General features: G+C 34.9%; 1 protein-coding gene across 7 annotated transcripts in view; it reads right to left on the reverse strand.

The window, feature by feature from the left end:
• LOC149567419 (uncharacterized) overlaps window positions 1–22,778 on the reverse strand; it is a 188,463-nt gene that overhangs the window by 61,622 nt on the left and 104,063 nt on the right. For 6 of the 7 annotated variants that reach the window (XR_016362413.1, XR_016362412.1, XM_089820597.1 and 3 more), the window contains 5 exons: window positions 19,937–20,009; window positions 19,600–19,645; window positions 19,298–19,407; window positions 11,439–11,546; window positions 11,275–11,346 (listed from right to left, as the gene is read on the reverse strand). Coding sequence is in view for 5 of the 7 variants with exons in the window: in XM_089820597.1 (XP_089676723.1) it covers window positions 11,275–11,346; window positions 11,439–11,546; window positions 19,298–19,407; window positions 19,600–19,645; window positions 19,937–20,009 (409 nt within the window). In the remaining 2 variants the exon portion in view is untranslated. The remainder of the gene's footprint in view (window positions 1–11,274; window positions 11,347–11,438; window positions 11,547–19,297; window positions 19,408–19,599; window positions 19,646–19,936; window positions 20,010–22,778) is intronic. The other variant, XM_089820598.1, reaches the window with a different exon arrangement.

Raw genomic sequence — 22,778 nt, forward strand, 5'->3', positions numbered from 1 at the left:
TGTCTTTGGCAGCAGTTTACATCAGACATCTCCAGCAGCAATACCAGGTGCACATATTGAGGTTTTTGATTGTCAAAGGTGTTGCATACAAATAGTTGAATAGTCAGCACTGTCATTGCATTGTTGGTTATCTCCAGTTATTAGTTGCTATTGTAAACCAGTCATCTATCATATAATCTGAACTGGGTTATTGTCATGTCATAGCATTGCATTGTCAAGGGTTTGATGTATTAGAAATGCATAGTTGTGACAGTCCCCTAAATCTGATATTGAAAAATCAGTCATTAATGTAGATGCACAGCTCAGTTCATTATAATCAGTTGTAATCAGATTTGCATGCATTGATAGGATTGAATATGAAGGTTTATATGTTGTCATCAATCTATATTCATATGCATATGTATTAGACACCACAGTCCTTATATTCTGAAAGTATCAAATCTGAGAGTTTCCATATTTTGAATATTGTTATTGGTACTGTTATTGTTCATTACATTACATTTCGATATTGGCATTGTACTTTGTGGTTTCGTTGCACAACAATTAGCCCTATTCGCAGCTCTATTCAGTTACATGCCAAGTGTTTGACAAATTGTCTCAGTTCAGTTTGAGGGTTTTAGTGGCCTTAATAGTAAGGGTCATTACAGACTAATAATTTTATTTTAATTGTTTACTTTGTCTTGTCTTCATGGGTTGCTAGCTCGTCTGCATCAGAAAGAAATTGAAGTTCATATTCTTTCATCCACTCAGTGAAGCACAGTAGGTTGCAATCAAAAAGAGCGAAGAACTTGATAATTGTGCATTACAAATTACATCTCGTCTCACACATGAGTAAAGAATACAATTAAGGGGAGACAAAGAGGCGGGATATAAATGCAGAACTTGCAGACTTGGATCTTTTCACTTCTCTGCTTGCACTTGATGAATTTCAAGATTTTGATGCCAATTCTATTATTGGTGCAGCTGATCCCCATTGGCCTTAGCTCTATTTGTGAGTCAACTAATGCCAATGAAGATGATAAGATAAGATAAGATGAGTTTATTAATGTCCAACAAGAGACCACAAAAGGCCTAAGGCACTAAAGAGTAAACAAGGCAACAACCAACAACAGGAATGCCAAACTGTGCTCAGGGAAAGAGCACTTCAAACAATGATTAAAAAGGATATCAATAAAATTTTAATCCATTCTTTGAACCTCAAGCTATGATACTTGAACTCGTAGCTGAAAACATCGGTTTCGGCAATATCTCGGCTGGCCCAAAAATTTTGAAAATCTCGGAATCGACAAAAACTCGATGACAAAATCAACAATAAATCGGCACTTTTATTGAACATTTGAAAATATAAAATTTCTTAAAATATTCTTAAAAATGCACACATATACACCAAAATTTGTAGAACATATTATGATTTAAAATATCCATCAAATATTAATCAAAGTTATTAGTAATTTAGTATTATGGTAAATTTAAAATATGATGAATTTGAATTACATTACAATATATAGTAATTGTTAAATTATATATATATATATATGTATATAAATAATAAAATAGTAATACAGAAAAATTTTAAAATTAAAATACAGTCTATTTGTGTATTTTTAATTTTTACAGCATAGATTAAGTTTTACACAAAAATTAATAACAAAATATATTAAAGTTTTGAATAACAAATTACAAAATACTATTGAACATAGTTGGAAAGTAGAAAAAAACTCAGTCAAGCAGACATTTATTCTTTGATGCTAGTGTCGTCGAATGCCAACTTGAATGCCAACTCAAAGGATCCCTTTCTTGTCGTTGGATGCCAACTTGAATGTAGGGAGTAAGTTTCGAATGCAAGCAAATGAGAGTCGGAAGACGAGGTCACGAATATTTTTAACATAATATTAAACCGAAGTGGCACGCGCAATGGCTTTTCAACGATATCTACCTATGATTTCCACTTTTATCGTGATTTTTTTCCAAATCTCATTGCCGATTTATTGCATGATATACTCTGCTAGGTCTATGCTCTGCAAAATATCACGAGATTAGTGATATTTCACCGAAATTTTAAACTATGCTTGAACTGATGTTATGATTTAATTTTAATGTTTTCAATCTTTGGTGTTGAACTTGAAATATCTGATGGTATGATCATGAATCATGATGCTATGACTATAAGTGTTTTTGTTGTTTAAATTATTTTATGACACTGATATTTTAATCTTAACTCATGCTTCTAGGCTGCATAAATATGTGTGTGTTTGTAGTAACAAACACAGATGAACCCAAAACCCTTTTCAGAAATTTGGTGTACCTGCAAACTGGCCCTTTGTACCCAAACTTGGAACTGAACGCAAACCAACATCCTAGTTCTAGATAGTACTGCTGCTTCTTGGGCTTTCAGCTACTATGTTTATGGTAATTTCATAGATATTTACAATTCCTATCATCCTTTTGGAGCCAAAGCTTCCACTTTGGATTTAAACAATAAGTGTGTGATCTTAAACTGAGGTGCACATAGGGAAGAACACATTTATAGGAATTTAATCTAAGTACAGTAATGAACACAAAAGACAGAGTGCAAAATGTTGCTCAAAGTACTATTTGATGAGACAAACAAGGATAAGAATTACCATGTTTGAAACTTTGAACTTTAAATCACAAGATTGTATTATGAAAAAAAAATCACAAAAACCAAGATGCCTAACTGTTATTCTACTGTCTTCTGATCAATCTTAAGAGAATACTCATTGAATTGAGTGAGTCCAAGAAAGTCTTCTAACTGTGGTTATACCTGATAATCCATTGGTTGGACACCCAAGATAAACAAATCCAAGAGAGATTTTCCAAGAAAGAAATGAAAAAAGATGCACTTGGGCACATTAAAGAATGCTCCAAAAGTCAGTGATATAAGGCAGCACAAGTCTAATAGGAAATATACTTTCAACCATTACTCATTCAGAGTTCTAGAGCAAAATGGGGAAAGTTTCTCCATGTATCTTACCACAACTCTAAGGTGAAATGTAAAGTGTACACCAATGTGATAATTAATAATTTTTGAAAACATGTGCATTTTTATGCATTATCTGCAGAATTCAAGGTTCTCTAGATGTTGATTTATTTTTCAAGGTGTTTAAATTGCATGGTTCACCCAAGAAATTGTTAGTGACAAGAAAATAGGTTTTTGAGTCATTTTTGGAAAGAATTGTTTCAATTGGCAAGTAAAAAACTTATTGATAGTACAAGCTAACACCCCCAAACGAAAAGGCAAACTAAGATCATCAAAAAATGGATCAAAAGTATCTCAAAAATTATGTTTGTATGCAGCAAATAGCTTGGGTTAAATGCTTGCATTCGTGAAAGCATTGCTAAACAAATTTAAGCTATTGGAGATCATTGTTTTTTGGGTCTTGGTTGGAGTGACAAGAAGTGACATGATCATCCCTGTTGTTTCGGGGCTTCATAACTTTTAGGGACCAAAAGCCTTTATATTGGGAAGCAAATATAAGCTGATTTCATTGTAAAAGTGAAAAAAAGTTCCAAACACACACAGAGCTGAGGTATAGACATCAGATGTGTTGAAGATTGTAGTTGCAATAGAGATCTTTATCTTTGATTTTACTATATGTTGAAATAAAGATAATACCTTTGTATCATGTCAATAGCTAGAGAAGATATTTATGATAATATTTGAGATAATATTATGTGAAGAAACATGTGTCATACGAAGTACCATACATTTGGAAATATGAAGAGTCTTGTAATTGAAAATTGAAGAGACCTTCGGTTGTGATATTGTCTTTCAATTGTACACACACACACACACACACACACACACATGATTGTCTTGTGTGAGAACGTGTGGCATCAATTGGAAACCATTGTACTTGAACATTTATTATTTCAATAAACGAGATATTTATCTGGTGTGGCTGGGGTTTTCCCCTTAGTTTGACAGTTTTCCTAAAATAAATTTGTTGCGTATTTATGTCTATTTTGTTCTTCTTTTGTTTATTGTGTTTATCTTTATTTCTGGACAAAACATTAACATGGTATCAGAGCCAAGTTAAATAACAGAAATAAAGGGGTTTGTATCTTTTTTTCAGAGTGCTTCGAGTATTTTGTCTGCAATTTGTATGAGATCTTCTGCATTTTTATGTTGCTGCTCTTCCTCTTTCATACCTTTCTTGTTATTTCATTATGAGTTCATGTCTATGCCACAACTTCTCTTTGATGCCTTCATCGTGGTGTGCTTATAGTTTCTTCTTGTCTTGAAATGTGCTCTTATATTTGTTTATATTGGTGTTCTCATATTCGGTGGTTCTTACCTTCGTTACATATCATCGGTGCATTTAAAGTCATCAGTTCGCACTCTTTGGAAACCAATAATCTTTCATGTCCTTTGTGAATATTGTATCTTGTTATTATTGATAGTGTCGAGCAACATCAAGCATAGATAATAAAAAATTGGTCAAGCGGAGAAGTATCGATAATAAGGAGACAGGCTTTGGTATTTTCTCCATGTGATCGGGGTTGTCTTTTCGTACATTCAGATAGATGAGTGACAGTATTTGATTATTCCAGATTGGTTTCTATTCTCAAAATATATATTGTATATCTTTCAAGGTTGGGGTGTTCGTATTGATTATTTTTTCTTATTTTGGTCTTCCTCCACCATCTATTCTAACTTAGATCAGCCCATGTGTTTAGTGATTTATTTTTCACCACCTACATGGTTCCTTTTCCATTATCTCTAACATGTTGTTCATTTGGAAGATTCGAGTTTCATAACAAATACGGGTGCTCAACAAAATAGTAACGCGTTTCAAAGATTGAAAAACACTCATAGTCAATGTATCAAGAACTGTTGGTGATCGGAGATCGAAGTGTTTTGATAGACATTGTGGTTGCATCAGTGTTATGGGACTGGGACTCACCTTTGACTCGAAAAGTCAAAATTGGGCTCGGACTCAACAAGGACTCGAAAAATCGGAAAACTCATGAAATTCAAAGATATTTAAGGATTTAAAGATTCTTTCATGCATCTTTTAGTCAATTAACATCAAATATACAATAATTGAGATAAATAGAAGCTACTTAACACATAAAAAAATTTGCATAGATCACATAAGTATAAAAGCGAATTTCTAAAGGAAAAGAACTAAACAACATACTATAAAGTTAAACATAGTGTCACTATCAAATGTCTACAATATTCATGGATTATGAAATCCATAAAATCACAAGTACAAAATATATATCACACAGCTAGAGTGTAGAAAACTAAGCTCATAGCAGCCTATGTCCTCATACAAATACGCCTAAGATAATTCATGCAAGACTCTAGAACCATCCTCTGTCCCTATGTCTGAGGTTGAACCTTATGGGCATCCTCATCCTCATCCTCACCCACATAATCCTCATCATTAGACTCATATCCATCATTCCTAGCCTCAACGTCTTGCACTCGGTTTCTTCGCGCTCTAGCCTCCTCGACTACCATTGCTACTGCCTTTGCCTCCCAATCCACTTGATCAACCCACTCCACATCTTCATCACTGAAGACAAGATCAACAATCTCTATGTTTTACTTTCCATGTGGATCAACAGCCTCTAATACAATTGGTGATGTATCAATGCCCTGGATCTGTCTATGGTGAAGGCAAATGTTGTAGTGAACAAAGATAAGATCATTCAATTTTCGCACAAAGAATGGAAATGTAAGTATGTACTTCATAGAAGCCTCCTCCAAATGCCTCCTTTAACTCCTCTCAATGCTTAAGTGCAAGCTACAAAGTTGCACAAACAATCAACAATCAATATGGGAGAGTCAACCGGTTTGCTAATTTCTATATCAAAACCCCAATACTCTTCTCTAACTCTTTTCTCTCTACCACAAGCATTAGCAAAGGATGAAATGACCTTTTTAGGTCAAATAGATGTTATACAAAGCACAAACAATTCACTTAACCCTTTTATTTTATTACTTTTTGCACTTTATGACTCTTGTTGTCGAAAGAGTCCAGAGCTTAGGACTTTGCGAGTCAGGAGAGTCCTTGGACTCGGTGAGTCCATGGTGACTTTGTTAGGACTCTGCCAAGTCTGAGTCCAGAGGCCATTTGCCTCAGAAATGTGGACTCTGGCTCGGACTCACAGTCCTGTAACTATGGTTTGCATTATACCAAGGTCATCTCCATTTTTAATCTCATAGAAAAATCTACAAGCGTTTTGGAATTGTAAGAGTTATGAATGTTGTTGTTTGGTCTTTTGATCCATACACAAGTGGCCCTGGAATATAAAATGACAACTGCAAGAATTGACAACCATAATTCCACATCACTTTGGAAGCTCCAACAAAATTCTTCATCCAACAATAAAAATGGTGGGCTAAGGCCAGTCTAGTTAACTTTCCTTAGTTGACAAAGATGCAGGTTGGGAATAAGAGACTTTTAGTACTATTAAACTAAAATACCAGTTCGAGTTCAGGTTCAGGTTCAGATTCGAAGTACTAGTTTGCTGATACAACAAAATTTTGAAATGTGGCTGGGTTCGTTTGTACAAAAACATGTAAAAATTACATACACCCACACATACATATGTATGCAGCCAAGAAGAATGAATTAAGATTAGAATGCCCCGTAGTATCACAATAACAACAAAAACATAATAAACTTGTAATCATAACATCATATCTATTATCAACACCAAAATATTAAAATAATATCAAGTCCAAGTATCATTGTTTTGACTTTCAACAATTAGAACTTTATAATAAATTTTAATCATCTAAGGAATATATAAATCTTCATCTTATTCTTCTCATCATCAAAGGCATTAGTTGATTCACAAATAGTGTCAATGTCAATGAGATCAGAGCTGCACTAATGACTTTTTGCTTTCTAAGTTGTCAAATTCTTATTACTTTTTCATTGTATATAGAGCTTGTTAGTTTGTAATTAACATCCTACATGAAAAATGTTATATAGGTTGCTTGCAACTACCTTTACCTATTGAAGATGTTGTTTAATGTTTAAAATATCATTTACCAAGATACAAAGCTTCCAATTAATCAGATAGGGGTAATTATCAGCAATTGGATATAATATATTGAGTGCTACTTTAATTTGATGTAATAAATATCTGAACTTAAGCAAATTTTGTTTGTAATGTTAAAGATCTTTATTCAAATTTTGTAATAATCATTTTCTGCACTAAATTATAGAACATATCTCAATGGAACTATACTTGGTTCGCACTCGATCAGCCTAGGTCTACCTTAGTTTGACCATGGTTCTACCTAGGTTTGGCCTAGAGGAACTAGTTTGCCTAGGTTCGAATCCAAGTGGAACCCAAAAGAGAACCAGGACCAGAACTAAGGACAGGTTCGAAATTTGCCTAGTTAAGGACTGGGGGAAGAGCTAGGGAACTAAGGAATTCAGATTTTGAAACAACAACAGATTAGTTTGAAGGTTTACAAATGTGTTTTGTTTCTTTTCTATTTACTAGTGACCAAAATTTTGATGACAATATTGTCAACAAAGCTATAGGAAGGTTGGCATTTTCATTCTCTATAGAAGCTGAAGAGTTGGGCTAAGGTTAGAGACGTCGAGGATCTAAGGACTTGCAGCGGAAAGGAAGTGATTATGTGTCGGGCTGCAAAGATCCTTGGGCTGGAGAAAATCGTCTGTGGGATATCTGGATGTGGCGGATTCTTTTCTAGAAGCGGGACTTTGCTAAAGGGTTGGGGCCATGATTTTGTTCTATATGAGAAGAAAAGCTTAGAGTTGTCGATATTTATGCTAAGCATCTTTATTTAATGCAATTTTCTATTGATTATGAAGTTTGCCTCCAGACTAATGTGTTTGTGGGAAATAATTTTTCTACTTTTTCAAGCCTGATAGCTTTGCAGAGGACTTTGAGAAGGTGGGATGAAGGTGGGAATGGATGTAAAGATACATTTGTTTATAATATAGAGGGTACTGGAGGACCTCAAAGATGGGTTAAGGTTAGAGACGACGAGGATCTAAGGACTTGTAGCAGAAAGGAAGTGATTATGTATCGGGCTGCAAAGATCCCTAAGTTGGAGAAAATTGTCTGTGGTTTATTTGGTTGTGGCGGATTCTATTTTGGAAGCGGGACTTTGCTGAGGGGTTGGGGCCATGATTTTGTTCCATATGAGAAGAAAAGCTTGGAGTTGTCGATATTTATGCTAAGCATCTTTATTTAATGTAATTTTCTATCGATTATGAAGTTTGCCTCCAAACTAACATATTTGTGGGAAATAATTTTTCTATATTTTCAAGCCTGGTAGCTTTGCAGAGGACTCTAAGAAGGTAGGTCGAAGGTGGGAATGTATGTAAAGATACATTTGCTTATTATATAGAGGGTTCTGGAGGACCTTGAAGATGGGTGACCAATATGTATGATCATCAAGTTTTAAAGGTACATGTATAACGACATATCAGATGCATTGTTTGGAATAGCTAGCGGATAATTTCTTTTACTATGACTACACGACTGAGGAAAACTAGACTACAAGGAGATAATTATTCTATGATTATATCTTGAAATTTTGATTTTTTGTTGGGTATAATGATTATTGTTAGCATTGATCTTTATATATCTCTTCATAATAAGTTGATTTTATTTTTAATCCCTTGTGATTGCATGACAAGAAGCAATGGGATGATGAGAGAATATATCTAGACAGGGGCATTGCTTGCAGTCTTGGACTAAATAGTAAATTGGTGTTGCGTATCTTCATAAAAGAAGAAGATCATATACAAGTAGAGACTTTTCAGCTCCAAGAGGAGGTTACGTAATAGAGAGAGATGTCTAATTCTTTGCAAGCTTATGCGATGGTGTAACAATTGGAATCAGCTATCTTATTGTGGTGATCAAAGTTGTTCCTATTGAGAGAGAATCTCAACCATTCTTATACATGTCATTAATGAGTTTTTCTCTGTACAAGAGAAGTTGGAGGTGGAATCCCTTGTTAATGAGTTCTTCTCTATGAGAGAAGTCTTAGGTGCAATCCCTTGTTAATGATTTCTCCTCTATGAGAAGTTCGAGTTGATATCCCTTCTTCCACCCTCTGCGAGTAGGTACAGTAGACCACCCTTTGTGAGTAGGCATGGTGGAAATGCATTCTTCTCTGGGAGAAGTTTGAGGTGAAATCTCTCATTCCAACCTCTGTGAGTAGGCATGGTGGAAGTCATGTGTGTGACTCCATGACTCTAATTTGATATACTTATGAAGTAACTATGTTGAGTTATGTTGCGCTGAGATAACATGCTTTTATGTGATGAGAATTTATCATTGACATCTTTGGTTGCAACTATGTGTGCCTGCCATACTAAAGATCTCTCTCTTGCTAAGTGGGAGTGTCGAAGATTAGTTGTGATAGAGATCTTTATCTCTGATTTCGCTATATGTTCAAATAGAGATACTACCTTTATATTGTGTCGACATCTAAAGAAGATATTTATGATAATATTATATGAAGAGACATGTTATACAAAGTATTTTACACTTGGAAAGATGAAGAGTCTTGTAATTGGAAATTGAAGAGACCTTAAATTGTGATATGAAGGGTCTTTCAATTCTATATATATATACATGATTGCCTTGTGTGATGATGCATGGTATCAATTGGAAAGCATTGTTCTTAAACATTTATTATTTCATTACAAAATATCTTTAAGTGTGGTTGGATTTTTCCCCTCAAGTTGGAGGGCTTTTCCAGGATAAATTTTTTGTGCCTTTATGTGTCTATTCTGTTCTTCTTTTGTTTACTATTGTTTATCTTTATTTCTGGGAAAAACATTAACAAGATGTTGAGAAAATGATGAAAACGGAAATATTTCAACCTCTGTATGAAACTGCAGATTTTAACTGGTGGCAATGACATAACCACAATGGCACTTGTAAAACTGCAAGGACTATTTCGTCATCGCACATATCAGCAGTTATGTCACATGTTCTGCATGCCAGTACTAGCCAAGAATTCTTCAAATTCCTCTTCCAGGCAGTTTCCACTGAGTTCTAAGATCCCTGACAGCACCATATAAATATAAAAAATAGTTGCAAATGCCCCTAGGGATTTACAAAAGGATTTATAATTAGACTGAAATGGATTCTAGTAGAGTTCATAGATTCAACAGGCTCTCGTAGATAAATAAGAGCATGGAAAGTATGGAAAAGCAAGCTGTTTAGAAAACTTAGGGATTGAAGTAAGCTAGTTTTAGACTGGTTGTCTATCCACGAAACTTTGCATTGTACTCCCCTTTAAAGATAGTAGATAAGTGATTGGCTTCATTTTTCTGGAGCTTTCTCTCAGAATTATAGTTCTCCACTGTAAATCCTCAACATAGTCTTTCATTTTATGGTGTTTGTTCTCTCAATTTCCCTGACGGTCATTTTTTATTTCTTGGTCTAAAATTGCAGATGTTTAAATCCTTATTAAGATCTGTATGTGATGAATTGTGTAGGTCATAGCTTTCTCTAGTTTATAGATCTTATGATTATGTTCATTGTCATTCACGTTAATGCAAATGCATTACAAAATAAATTTACCAAAACACTTCTATGATGCCTTCATTCAAAACTGTGGTGATCATCCAAATGTGAATCGTTTCTCTTACACAGATGACCCCCATAGACAATGAGACATAATATGATCACATCACTTATATCATTAGAACAAAATTGTTTGTGTTCAATGCACTTGTTTCTTATCTGTTATGACAATGTTGCACTCAGAAAAAATCATCACAAAAACTAACACTCAAGTCTATTACATATGTTTTTAGATGCTACAATTCCATGTCTGTAAAATGCCCATTTTGATCATAAATAATGCAAAACATCAGCACATAAAGAGAGCTGCAGTTCCCCAAAGATGATTGGCATCGTACAAAAAAGATTCATATTACTGAAAAGCCTCTATTAATGCCATCCAAAAAATCCAATCATGGTGTACCTTCTATCCTTACCAAAGGTACATTTATGGAGCCCTTTACTGTATATTCTTATTAAGGAGAAGAAGTGTAAGCTGAACCGGTCAATCATATGATTATCTTGCCTTGATGTGACTCAAATTTATTTAGACTGACTTCCAGATCAGATCATAACTTGAATTACTTTCTCAGAGTCCATCATATTTTGCACAATGGTCCTTTCAATTAGAAGATAAGAGTTCACACACAGACACACATTTTTACATTATCTTGCTTAGGCTCTTAAAAAAGTTACAAAGGACAAAATAGAGACAGTAAAATATACCAAAAGCATGTTTGACTGGTTATAACATCCTTTCCCGTTCCTTTTGAAACCCTGGGAGGAAAGATATGCAGCCTGCAGTACAAGAAGTGCAAATTAGGTGCAAAATAAAAATCCAAAGAAAAATGGAACAAAGAAAAAATTAACACTTCAAGGTAGAATATGACCTGAGCAGGGAGGATAATTTCAAGAACACCAAATTTCTTTAGCAAGCAAAGAGTTGCTTCTGACGATCCATATCCAAGCATATAATTCATTTCCATCATCAATCTTTCCTGTTGTTGAACGTCAAGGAAAATGAGCAGTGAAGCTAAATATCATGCAATTTAAACATGTAAGAAATAATGTTAAGTTAGCTTTTTCTTCTGTGCTAAAATGCAGAAATTGAGGTACTTTTGAAATAATGTTATTTGAAAGTTAAGCCCAAAATTTTCAACTCAGCATAAACTCTGCCAAAAACTCCGCAACTTAGAAAGTACTAAAAAATGCACCCTCTTAAAGGCACATATTTCTTTTTTGTTGAATTTTAAGTACAAAATGTATTTACTTAAAAAATTGACATCTTGAAAGAGAAAATGCAGTGTCCCCTACTGGGACCGACCTTAATTTGCTCACTAATTCCCAATTAGGGTTAAGAATCACTTAGGAATGGATACTTATAACTTTCCTTATTAAAAGAGTGTCGATTCCGAATGACTAACATTCATCATTATGCATTTGAGTTACATTAATAAATAGTTGGTGATTCATAATAAATACTCAAATCCCAATTCCTCACTTCACTCTTAATCACAAACCTAAAGAAAGATGTGTAATTTGTTATCCGTGGGCATTTGGAAACCATCAGCTAGTATCCCTCAAAGGAATTTGTGCAACATTTATGCATTATCTAATTTGGGGGTGTTTCCTCAACAATTTGTGTTATGTCTTATCCATATCTTGGAATTACTCGATCCCTAACAAGGCAACTTATCATCTTAATGGTATTAGCTTAGTATCCATTACTATCTTTTATTTTGTGTGTGTGGGTGTGTGTGCGCACTCACACGGTGCATGTGTGTGTGTGTTCGTGATTACTAGTAGATGGTTATATGTATATATAAATCTGACTATTATTATTATATTTATATATTTACTATGTACATATAAATAATTTGAATTTCAATTATCCTAAGCATAGATCAATGCTGAAAATTCTTATCCTTAATAGAATTCAGAAATAATCTGTACTTACTCATAGATATATTGTAGACTCATCTGCCATCACCCAATGTTTATCAGCCACTAAAAAAAATTCATTTCTTTATTATCTCTTCCTCAGAAAGAGCATTGAACATATTCTTTTTATATTCTCCTAATCCTCCACGATCTCCTTATTTAGTCAGAGATTTCTTGTGTTTATCCCTAATCGCTTTCATTGATATATCCTTCTGATTCTATTCCCAACTTGTTAACGTTATAAGATTTTGTATAGATATTTATGTGTATAGTCATCACACATCATCACACTTTTTCTATAATGAAATCACACTATTTATACAAGTTCGTCACCTAAATGATTATCGTATCTTTGTTAGTAATATTTGCCGACATTTATTCATACAATGAATCTCTCAAAATAATTAGTTCCTTTGATACAGTCAATGACATTCAGACATTTTTTTCCACCTTTCCATTGATTGCTATCTTTCCTTAACCCATCATATTCTTTCCTTTCTGGCCCCGCTTTGACTTGGTAAAATCTGACTTGTCTAGTTTTTAGTGTTGATTGATCTGCACAGGTTGCACACTCATCCATCTATCATACATATTTCATTATCATCCCCTGTTTAGTAGATGCCAACCCTTACTTACCAAATGGTCATTATTTATTCATAGCCACGTCAAGTCTATAATAGCTGACTTGTAGGGCTCGTGTATTTGTTGTGGTTACAGAGATAGAGATCCTTGTAATTCCAACCCATGAGTTTGATATAACATGTTTGCAATTTTAAACAATCGTCGTCTTAGCATTGATTATGTCCATATTGAAATCCTCAACATAGTAACTTAGTGTTGATGTTTATTAACATATACATAAGTTGTTCTTCTCACTTCTTATGTGTCGCCTTTACCAGCTCTAAGCCATGTTCCTAATCCAGACTTCCACGATGGTATATTTCTACCCCATGCCCCAACAGAAATCAATATCTGTCTTCTTAAATATCTTGCTAGAAGAAAGGCATCGCACCTCTTGAATATGTGATGGGACACAACTTCTTCTACTCAGAATTTCATTATGTTGAAGACTAATTATCTTCTCCGTAAACGCTTAATATGTGTAATGTTCCCATTATAAAATAAATCATTTATCAAAACTATTGTAACGGGCCAATTGATTTAATGTATCTCGGACCCATTTGTATTTTGTTTCTGAAGTTTGTGTCGCCGTCGGCTATCTTTGTACACCCTTGGAAAGTTGTCCCCGACGGGTGTCTAAGCACGACTTATAGGTAGTCTTTAGGTATGCAATTTGGATTTTTTTCTATGTACTACGAATTCTTGTTGGAGTTCTCTATTCTCCATTTCGGAAGTGAAAGGCCTTCCCTATTTGGTTTGTCCGGTTTCAGTGGGATTCAACCCTCACCCTATTCTGTTGCCTGTAACACTTCACTCGGATCTGGCAAGTCGGAGCACCATCATATTGCGAATATCCATTAGGTTGGTTTGATCTATTCTTTTGTCCTATGTATTTCCAATTGTTGTTTATCTGCATTAAATCTTGCTATTTGTTTACATAATCTGTTAGTCTGCAAAGTTCTTGGTCCATCACCTATGAATTCCGACCGTCTATCTCCAGTCCCCACCATACACTATACGGCCTCCCATTCAGTCAACGCCCTTCCCTCTTCCACACATCTTCCTCCACACTCCATACCTTCTTGTTTCCTCCCTCCACTTTTCGTATGGCCATTCTCAGCACCTTCCACTCCCCTCCATCGTACGGACTCAACCCCCACACCGTACACCTTCCTCACCCTCCGTACGGACACATAGTCCCACCGTATGGTCAACTAGGCTTACCGTACGACCCTCCCTTCCTGTCGTACAACCTCTGTATGGCCATTGTGCCATCCACCACATACGGCCTATCTTCTGTACAAACTTCACCTACATCACGCCATACAGACTTGTCCATCCTTGGTGTACGGTCACCTACCATCTCCATATTATCACTCCGTCCAATCATCTAGCCACAATTCAGCCTTCAATTGGCACCCGTACATCCATACCCTCACACCATACTGCCTTCCAAAATCGCAGAAAGAGATTGTTAGAGTCTTGCGTGGGTCAGAACACTACAAGATATAGGTTTTTTATTGCATGGTTACTAAAATTGTAATTTATAGTTTGTATTCAGCCCAATTTTGCTAATAGCAAGGGCTTATTTAGAACTCCAGCATTGGTATTTCTTGTTATGGGTACAGCCCATTTTTTATTGTTAGGAAATATGATTAATCATGTATATGGGCTAGTAAATAGTAGCTTGGGGGGAAGATGAATAGAACAAGTAAGCCTTACATTTAAGACAAGCCAACTCGAAAAGTGGGGCATATTTTGCATGTAATGTACTTATTTCATATTAATAATATATGTATATATATACATATATGTATCACCAATTTTTTTTAAAAAGGAAAATATAATTTGCAAAAAAGATATATATATATATATATATATACGAACATTAAAAAAATATAAATATATAAGTGGAGGTATAAAAATAATTAGAAATGTATACGCCCACAAGAAAAAATTAAAATAAAAATGAATTCATAACTATACGTACGTACATAAGCATAGAAAGAGAGCCAAAAAATAAAAATAAAACAGAATCAAGAAAAAAAAAAGAAATTGAGAGAAAAAGAGAGAAATAAAAGGGAAGACAAAAAAGGACAAGGAAGGAAAACGATAGGGACACCACACATAGAAAATAACAAGACAACCTAAAGAGAAAAGGGGGAAAAGATGAAAGAACTAGGAGGCAACCAACCAGGGAGAGAGCAAAGAAGCAAAAGATGAGGATAGGGAAAAGAGAAGAAGAGAAACAAAGGGAGAGGGTAAGGTTCAAAGGAAGAAGGAAGAAAAGGTGGGGACAAGGAAACGAGGGGTTGTTGAGAGGGAGAGGGAACCAAGGACCAGAGGAAGAGGAGGGCACGTGTGCTTAAGTGCAAAGGCACAATCTTGTCTTACCTCCTTGGGAACAAGGAGAGGGAGAGATCGACTAGTGTTTTCAATTTCAATAAGATATCATGATGGAGGATAAGGTGAGGGACAAGGAGAAACTTGTACCTTTCTAAAGTAAAGAGCATTAATGTCTAAGCACGTCTTAGAGAGGTTAACCACTGATTTACTTCCCGGCCGTAAATTGATTATGAGTTGGTGACATTGTCTATATTGTGCATGAGGTCAATGTAGCTGGCATAGGAATTAGCATGTAAAGAAAGAGGATGCAAGACAATGGGAGGGGATGGAAAGAGTGAAGTGGACGAGGTATTAGGAAGAGTGTTCAAAGGGGTAGAGTTAGTCAAGATGGGATTACAGGAAAAAGCTAGTGGATGGGGGTTAAGAACTACAGACAAATTGGATGGAACCACGTGCTCAGAACTGGAGATGTAAGGGGAACATGGAAGTTGGTCGGTTCCCCACACAAATCAAGAAGGGCTCAAGGTTGAGATTTTGGAAAATAAGAAATCTCATCCACTATGAGAATGAATCTCGATCTCATCCTCATGATATTCCTCGCACATATCATGAGAGGTCATTGTGACACTACATTTCACAAAAATTAAAAAATTTGCATATTCATGTATTCATTTCCACATAACATTGGAACCATTTTTCCAGAAATAGTCAACACCAAATTTACTTTTGAATATGAAACAAGAAAAAACAACAAAAAAATCAAAAAAAATGAAACAAATACAAAACCTACCTTGTGGTTGAAAAATCTGTCCAAGTTGGTGTAGAATCCTCCTCTTCTTCTTTCTTCTATTCAATCCTCTTTCACTTGCACTCGCTCAACCTATCTCTTCACTCCTTCGATCACACTTTCACCTGGATGTTGAAAAATATCAAAAAACCAAATGTGAGAAAAAGAGAGGATTTGAGAGGGTTTTGGAGGGCATAGGGCATGGATGGCCCCATCTCAAATTAAAGTTTTCCCTACCCTCTAAAAACCAATTGAGAAAAAATGAAAGTTTTAAAAAAAGCCTTTTGGGGCATCTCAGGAAAAGAGACTTACATAACATCCCCCAATGCTTCAAGGGCAAATGGGCTTGTCCAAGATGGCCTTGAGACACCTTGCAATCTATGTTATCTCCGAACGCCTCGGTGGCAATGGGAGGACTGTGAGGGGATACCCCACCCTATCCGCATATCCCAATGGTGCCCTTGTCTCAAAAAAGTGGGGATAAGGGGAACACATCCCCGTGTTTCACAACTTGGACATGACTTGCGGTTTCTCCTAGGAAGGAAAACCCAAACATATGATGACAAAATTGTCAATTGGTGAAGAGAACTTGTTTTCTGCAATATAGGATTGATGCATGCAACCCTCAATTTGTTTCTTTCTAATTGCTAGTCCTTGCAGGCAAATGGTCTGCACTCAGATCTAACCTTAAAAATCAAGCTCTTAATGCTACCCTGAAAAATGAAGCTCTCAAATTGGCACTAACTCCCTTGAATATGAGTTGTACATTGTCTCCCAAAACTAGGCTGCTCAAGTCTCCTACGTCATCCAATGTTGGTCTTCTAACTAAGGTATCTCATTATGAAACCTCCAACCACAGGGCTCCTAAACCAACATATACCAAACCCAAGCTTGTGCAAGGTGAAATGGCACATTGGGAAACTGATTAGCCATTTGAACCTTTTGGGTTAACAAGGATGCTTGCAAGTGCATATGCTACTCTGTATTAACAAAATGGGCACCCAAAAATATCCATAAAATATTGTACTTCATCTTTTTTCGGTATCACCGTATAGGTTCTTAGTGAGTCAGTTATTTCCATGCTGAGTCAAGACCAAATGTTCATAACAAGTTTATACATCTTTATTTTACTGTTGTAAGTTAGAGTCGATGGGTAATTTATGCAAGTCTCAAGATGTTATTCTCAAACCATAGAAGCTATGATATACTGAAACATGTGATATTCATACATTAGTTGAGGATCGGCAAAATGAGTTGTTTACTCTGAGATATAAACACCAGGGACTCACCCGGCTGTACGGCCAAGGAAGAGCTGAAGAGGTGATAAAGAAATCTGCAATAACATGGAAACAAAATCAGATATATATTATTTATTACTTTTAAAAGGAAAATCACTTAATAGCTCATGCATGTCTAATTCATTCTACGTTGTCAAGTCGAATGGTGTGATAAAGAACCAGGATGCTCAATGGTTGACCAAGTGTTTCGTGTCTATTCTGAGTAGGGAGGACCTTTTCTGGTTAGAGAAAGTGTGGGGATAAGTTTGAAGTTCGTGGTTGGGAGGTTAAACCCTTGACAATGTTTCCTCTCTCCACAAGATGTCAGAACGTGTATCAGATAAAGATAAGTTGAGAATTCAAACATTTATTGGTAACAGGTATTTTTATTTTTATGATAATTATACAAGTAGAAGATATGATGGATTAATTTATATCTTGAATTCAATTATTTCCTTTTATGTAAGCAACCTTTCTCGTCAATGTAATTGGTAACCAGTTAGATCGGATGATCCTCCAACTGAATATGGAATATAACTATAGGATTGTTATTTTAGCCTTTCATTTATAAGAATAATGATTATGAACATATCTTCTAATCTTATGTTATTGCCACAGTTAGCAATAGGATGAAAAGGAATGAAACAGAGGTATCTGACGCCCAAACAATACAATGGTAACTGATGTCCTAAATGATACAATGGTATCCGACACCCAAATGACACAGTGGTATCCGACGCTCCAAATGATACAATGGTATCTAATGCCCTAAATGATTCAATGGTAATTAATGCCCTAATTAATACGGTGGTATGTATTGCCCTAAATGATCCAATCATAATAGATGCCCTAATTGATACAGCAGTATGTGATGCCCAAATTGATATAGTGGTATTTGATGGTAATCGTCATTTGATTTTGATATAGTGGTATGATAATCGTCATTTGATTTTGATATAGTGGTATTGGATGGTAATCGTCATTTGATCCTAAGTGGTATTTGTGGACTAACCTGGGTGTTTGCAGAAGCATCCCTAGATTGATTTCGGTTTCGAATTCCATGGTATGTAGATTTTAAATTCCTTGGTAAATTCATTGATGGTGTTTTCAATTGTTAGTTATGAAATTTCTATTTAATTGTTTATAACTGTTAATCTCATTCGCATGAACATAACTAATATAACTATCTTCTTACGAATATGAAGTAATAACTGTATTGTCTTTATATGTTAGTTGTTAGTTAAGACCCGAGAAAACTGGTTGTTACAAGGGTTTTGTCCAACTTGTTCACACCGGTAGGATTTTGTCTTGAAGGTGCCAATTACACTGGAAATTCGTCCAAAATACAAGGCTTCCCCCCTTAGGCAACTGCTAACACTTGTTTATAGCATCATATGGGGGAAATGCCAGGGCCCAAAAGTGGCACCCAAAACAAAATTTGATTTTTACTTTATTTAAATTTTCATTATTACAATTAACTTTATTTTACTTTTATTTTTAAATATATGTTGAATTAACTGATGTTTAAAACAAACTCCTGCTGAATGATCAGCTGAAGAGAGAACATGACACAAATCACAAAAAATTGTTCTGTTTGGGATGTCAGAAAAAATCTGAAATCTGGAACTTTCCTAAAAATATAAAAATTGGTAAAAATTTTGATGAAACTGAAAGGTTGAACCAAATTGGACAAATCTAGCCAGTCCAATCTCAATTAGCACTGTTAAAATCCAACTGAATCCAACAGAATATCTCAGCACAAATTTAAAATGAGTACCTTGTGAAGCCTTAAAATAGAGCAAGACAGATCTTCAATAGCACAAGCTGTATCACTACTAAATTCAAAACCAAGACGGCCTGCAACTCTGAATGCCCGTAAGATTCGTGCTGTAAACCAGAAACAAATAATTTAGCTCTACTATTTTTTGTGGCCTGGAAAATTTTCCTACAAGTTTACAGAACGGTGAATTTTACGCAAACCAGAAAAAAATGATTTAGGTCCATCTTTGAGAGAGGGATTCAAAATTTTCTTAAGTAATAATGGATAAGCACTGATATTTCAGATTGACATCAACCTACCACAATCCTCTTCAAATGAGGCATGTGCAGAGATCACACTTCGTACCTGGACGCAAGTCCTAATCAGTAAATTAACAAAATGTAATCTTACTGTAACAAAACACAATTGCAGCCGATTTTACTCTGCACCAATGAACCAAATTACACTTAAACCAAAGCCAATGTAGCTCATGCAATGCGTAACAGGCAATAGTTAAAGCACAATGGAGGAAAAAAACAGTAAATGACTGCAGCATGGAAAACATCCTAGCTATTTAACTTCAAAACAAAACAGTCTTTGACAATTCAATGATTAAAAAAATATGGTTCCAGCCATATGATGGATCAACCTGCTCACCTTAGCTCTCTTTATATCTTTCATACCACCAGTGTAATCATAAATCAGATTTGCAAATGGATCATACATCAATCTGTACACCAAAGTTGAATAAGATTACCAGTATACTGATCCCAAGAGAATGTGTTTGCAAAAAAATTGAAAAAATAAATAAGAGATCCTGCTTTGGTCAAATGAACTCTCAACATAAATAGTGTTATATATGTGTTTTCACTTACTAAGGACTATTAATATAATTTATAAATACTATCATATATGTATATATGCTTCCACTCACAAACATAATTTCGAAGTGATGTCATTGTGCCAATTTGTCCAATATACCTATGTTGTAAGGCCATCAACTTATGACACCAATTAAGTACCTGATTATAAATAGATACACTGCTTTGGCATGGTAAATAACTGTGCTGATTGATTTAAGAATTTATTTGGTCATAAATTAATTAGGATATTATTCAATTCTTAAATAGATTCAGTTCAGTATGGATTGAGTTATTAAATTCCTTATTCAACTTACTGAGATAAAGCTAACATGATGAGTTCCAATTATGAATAGAATGGTAAAATTAATTCAATAATGAAACATCAAATATACAAGACCCTCAAATTATGGCAACAATTAAGTAGCTGACTAAAGGTAATAATCATGAATTAGCTGATTACATATGATATGTATATTTTGCTCTGGAATGGTAATTAAGTACACTAATTGACTTATAAATGTATTTGGTCTTAAAATAATAGGGATATTATTCAATTCTTAAATAAATTGAGGTCAGTATGGATTGAGTTATTGTCGTGTTCAACTTACTGAGATAAAGGTCACATTATTAATTTGAAATTTTGAATTGTGAATAGAATGGTGAGATTAATTCAAAAATTAAACTTTGATTAAGATTATTACAAATGAATTTATTTAATGACACAATGAAGTGGGAAAATTAATGACTTTCTCATCTGTTCTTGCATTTCCAGATTAGTGGTAGGTATTAGTTGATACTTAAGTGTCTATGTATATGCATATACATACATACGTATTTAAAAAAACATATATAAATGTGTATACAAATACATGTGTGTTTATGCGTGCCTATGTGTGCATATAGCCATGCATATGGACTCCCGGTGTAATAGGCTGCCCTGAACTGTTTTTTAACACTTGATTTCATCACAGTAATATCGTTGAACAGTTGGCTTGTAATGAATTAAGAGTAGTGCATGATTAATTCAATTCCTTAATTAGATTAGAATTTATTTCATATTAAGTAGTAGATGAATGGAAGATATTATTGAATTGTAATAAATGATAGAGCTAGTGTCCATACCTTTCAGTACTCATTGACTGTTAGTAGTTCAACGTTAGATTGGGCCTAGATTGCAAGTGTTTAACTTATGTTGGAGATGCTCATTTAGATTGCACCTTCATAGGGTATTTAGATGAATAATGATAATGTAAAAAGCATTCCCACATCTGGAGAAGATAGCACCCTCCTATGCCTAGTTGACATGGCGAACCATGGGCTGGTTAGAGGGTCACCCCATCATCAACATTGTCTTACATTCTTAGAGTTGGATAGCGTTTATCTCTTTGCATTTTATTTGGTTCTTTGGTGAGAAGAAGTAAGTTGAAGACAAGTTGATATCCATTGAATGAACATAAGTCCCTTTGTGATAACCAGCATATCACATCATAAAACTGAGTGAAAGTCCACGATTAAGAAGGAACCTTGAGGCTGTCTTATTTGGTCAAACAATTTTTTACATTATTTAGCATATAAAAATCCTTATTCAAGAGAGAGTTGGAGATCTGGTATTTTATCTGGAATATTAAACATTTGATTTTGTATGTTGCAGTGGAACAAAACTCATATCAACACGACCCAACAGATTGGATTGCCAGAAGTTAAGCTTCATTAAATATCTATGAATTTTAAATAATGATTTGCTTGCAATAAGCTATCCATGTTGTTGGTTTGGTTTTCACTTCAAGTTTATCTTAATGCATTAAGTGAATGTTCTAGGTTCCTTTTGTGAAAATTAGGGTTTGGTGCTTTTAATTTTGTTAACCCTAGAATAACCCTAATTTTTGTTTCACTAAAATGTTGCCCTAGAAAAGCCTTTGGGTTATGCTTACATAGCATGCCTTTTCAAAATAAAATGCATGGGAGAAATCTTTTAAATACCCCTTTTTATTCTCAAGAACCTTTTAAAAGGTTGTTCACATTGTTTAAACATTATCCTAAAGTTCCCGAAATAATTTTAACCCAAGCTTTTATCTTAAATATTCTATGGGTTCATGTTCTTATATGAAAAATCAATTGAATGACAATAACCCTTGATCTTCCTTAAGATCAAAGGTTGTCGCTATGTCGCCATAAGAAATCACGTGTTATTTATTCCTAGCAACATAGCGACCAAGCAATACTTGCCCATGGGACCCAATCAAAAGGAGGAAGATTTAAAGCATAAAGTCTGCACTGTCAGATCATCTCACAATCAATGGTGGTCACTTTGTCACCAAGGGAAATCGCAAAGTTTTTACCCTTGGCAACATAGCGACAGCCTGCCACATGGATATGTGGCAGGACCAACCCTTGAAGAAGGCGCCGTAAATTCCATGTCATTAACAGCATGTCACGATGTCAAGATGTCAAATGCAACGAGGGATTCACATTGAAGGAAATGGAACGTTGATCCGCATCATCAAATCTTCTCAAGATCGACAGTGGTCGCTTTGTAGCTAATAGGAGTTGCTTGAACTTTATCCTTGGCGACATAGCAAACTGAAGGAAATACCACATGCCCACTTTGTTTATGACGCAATTATCATATGAGCTCT

The sequence above is a fragment of the Cupressus sempervirens genome, chromosome 3 (assembly GCF_028749045.1).
Source record: "Cupressus sempervirens isolate cs-2001-9-10 chromosome 3, ASM2874904v1, whole genome shotgun sequence".
Lineage (NCBI taxonomy): Eukaryota > Viridiplantae > Streptophyta > Pinopsida > Cupressales > Cupressaceae > Cupressus > Cupressus sempervirens.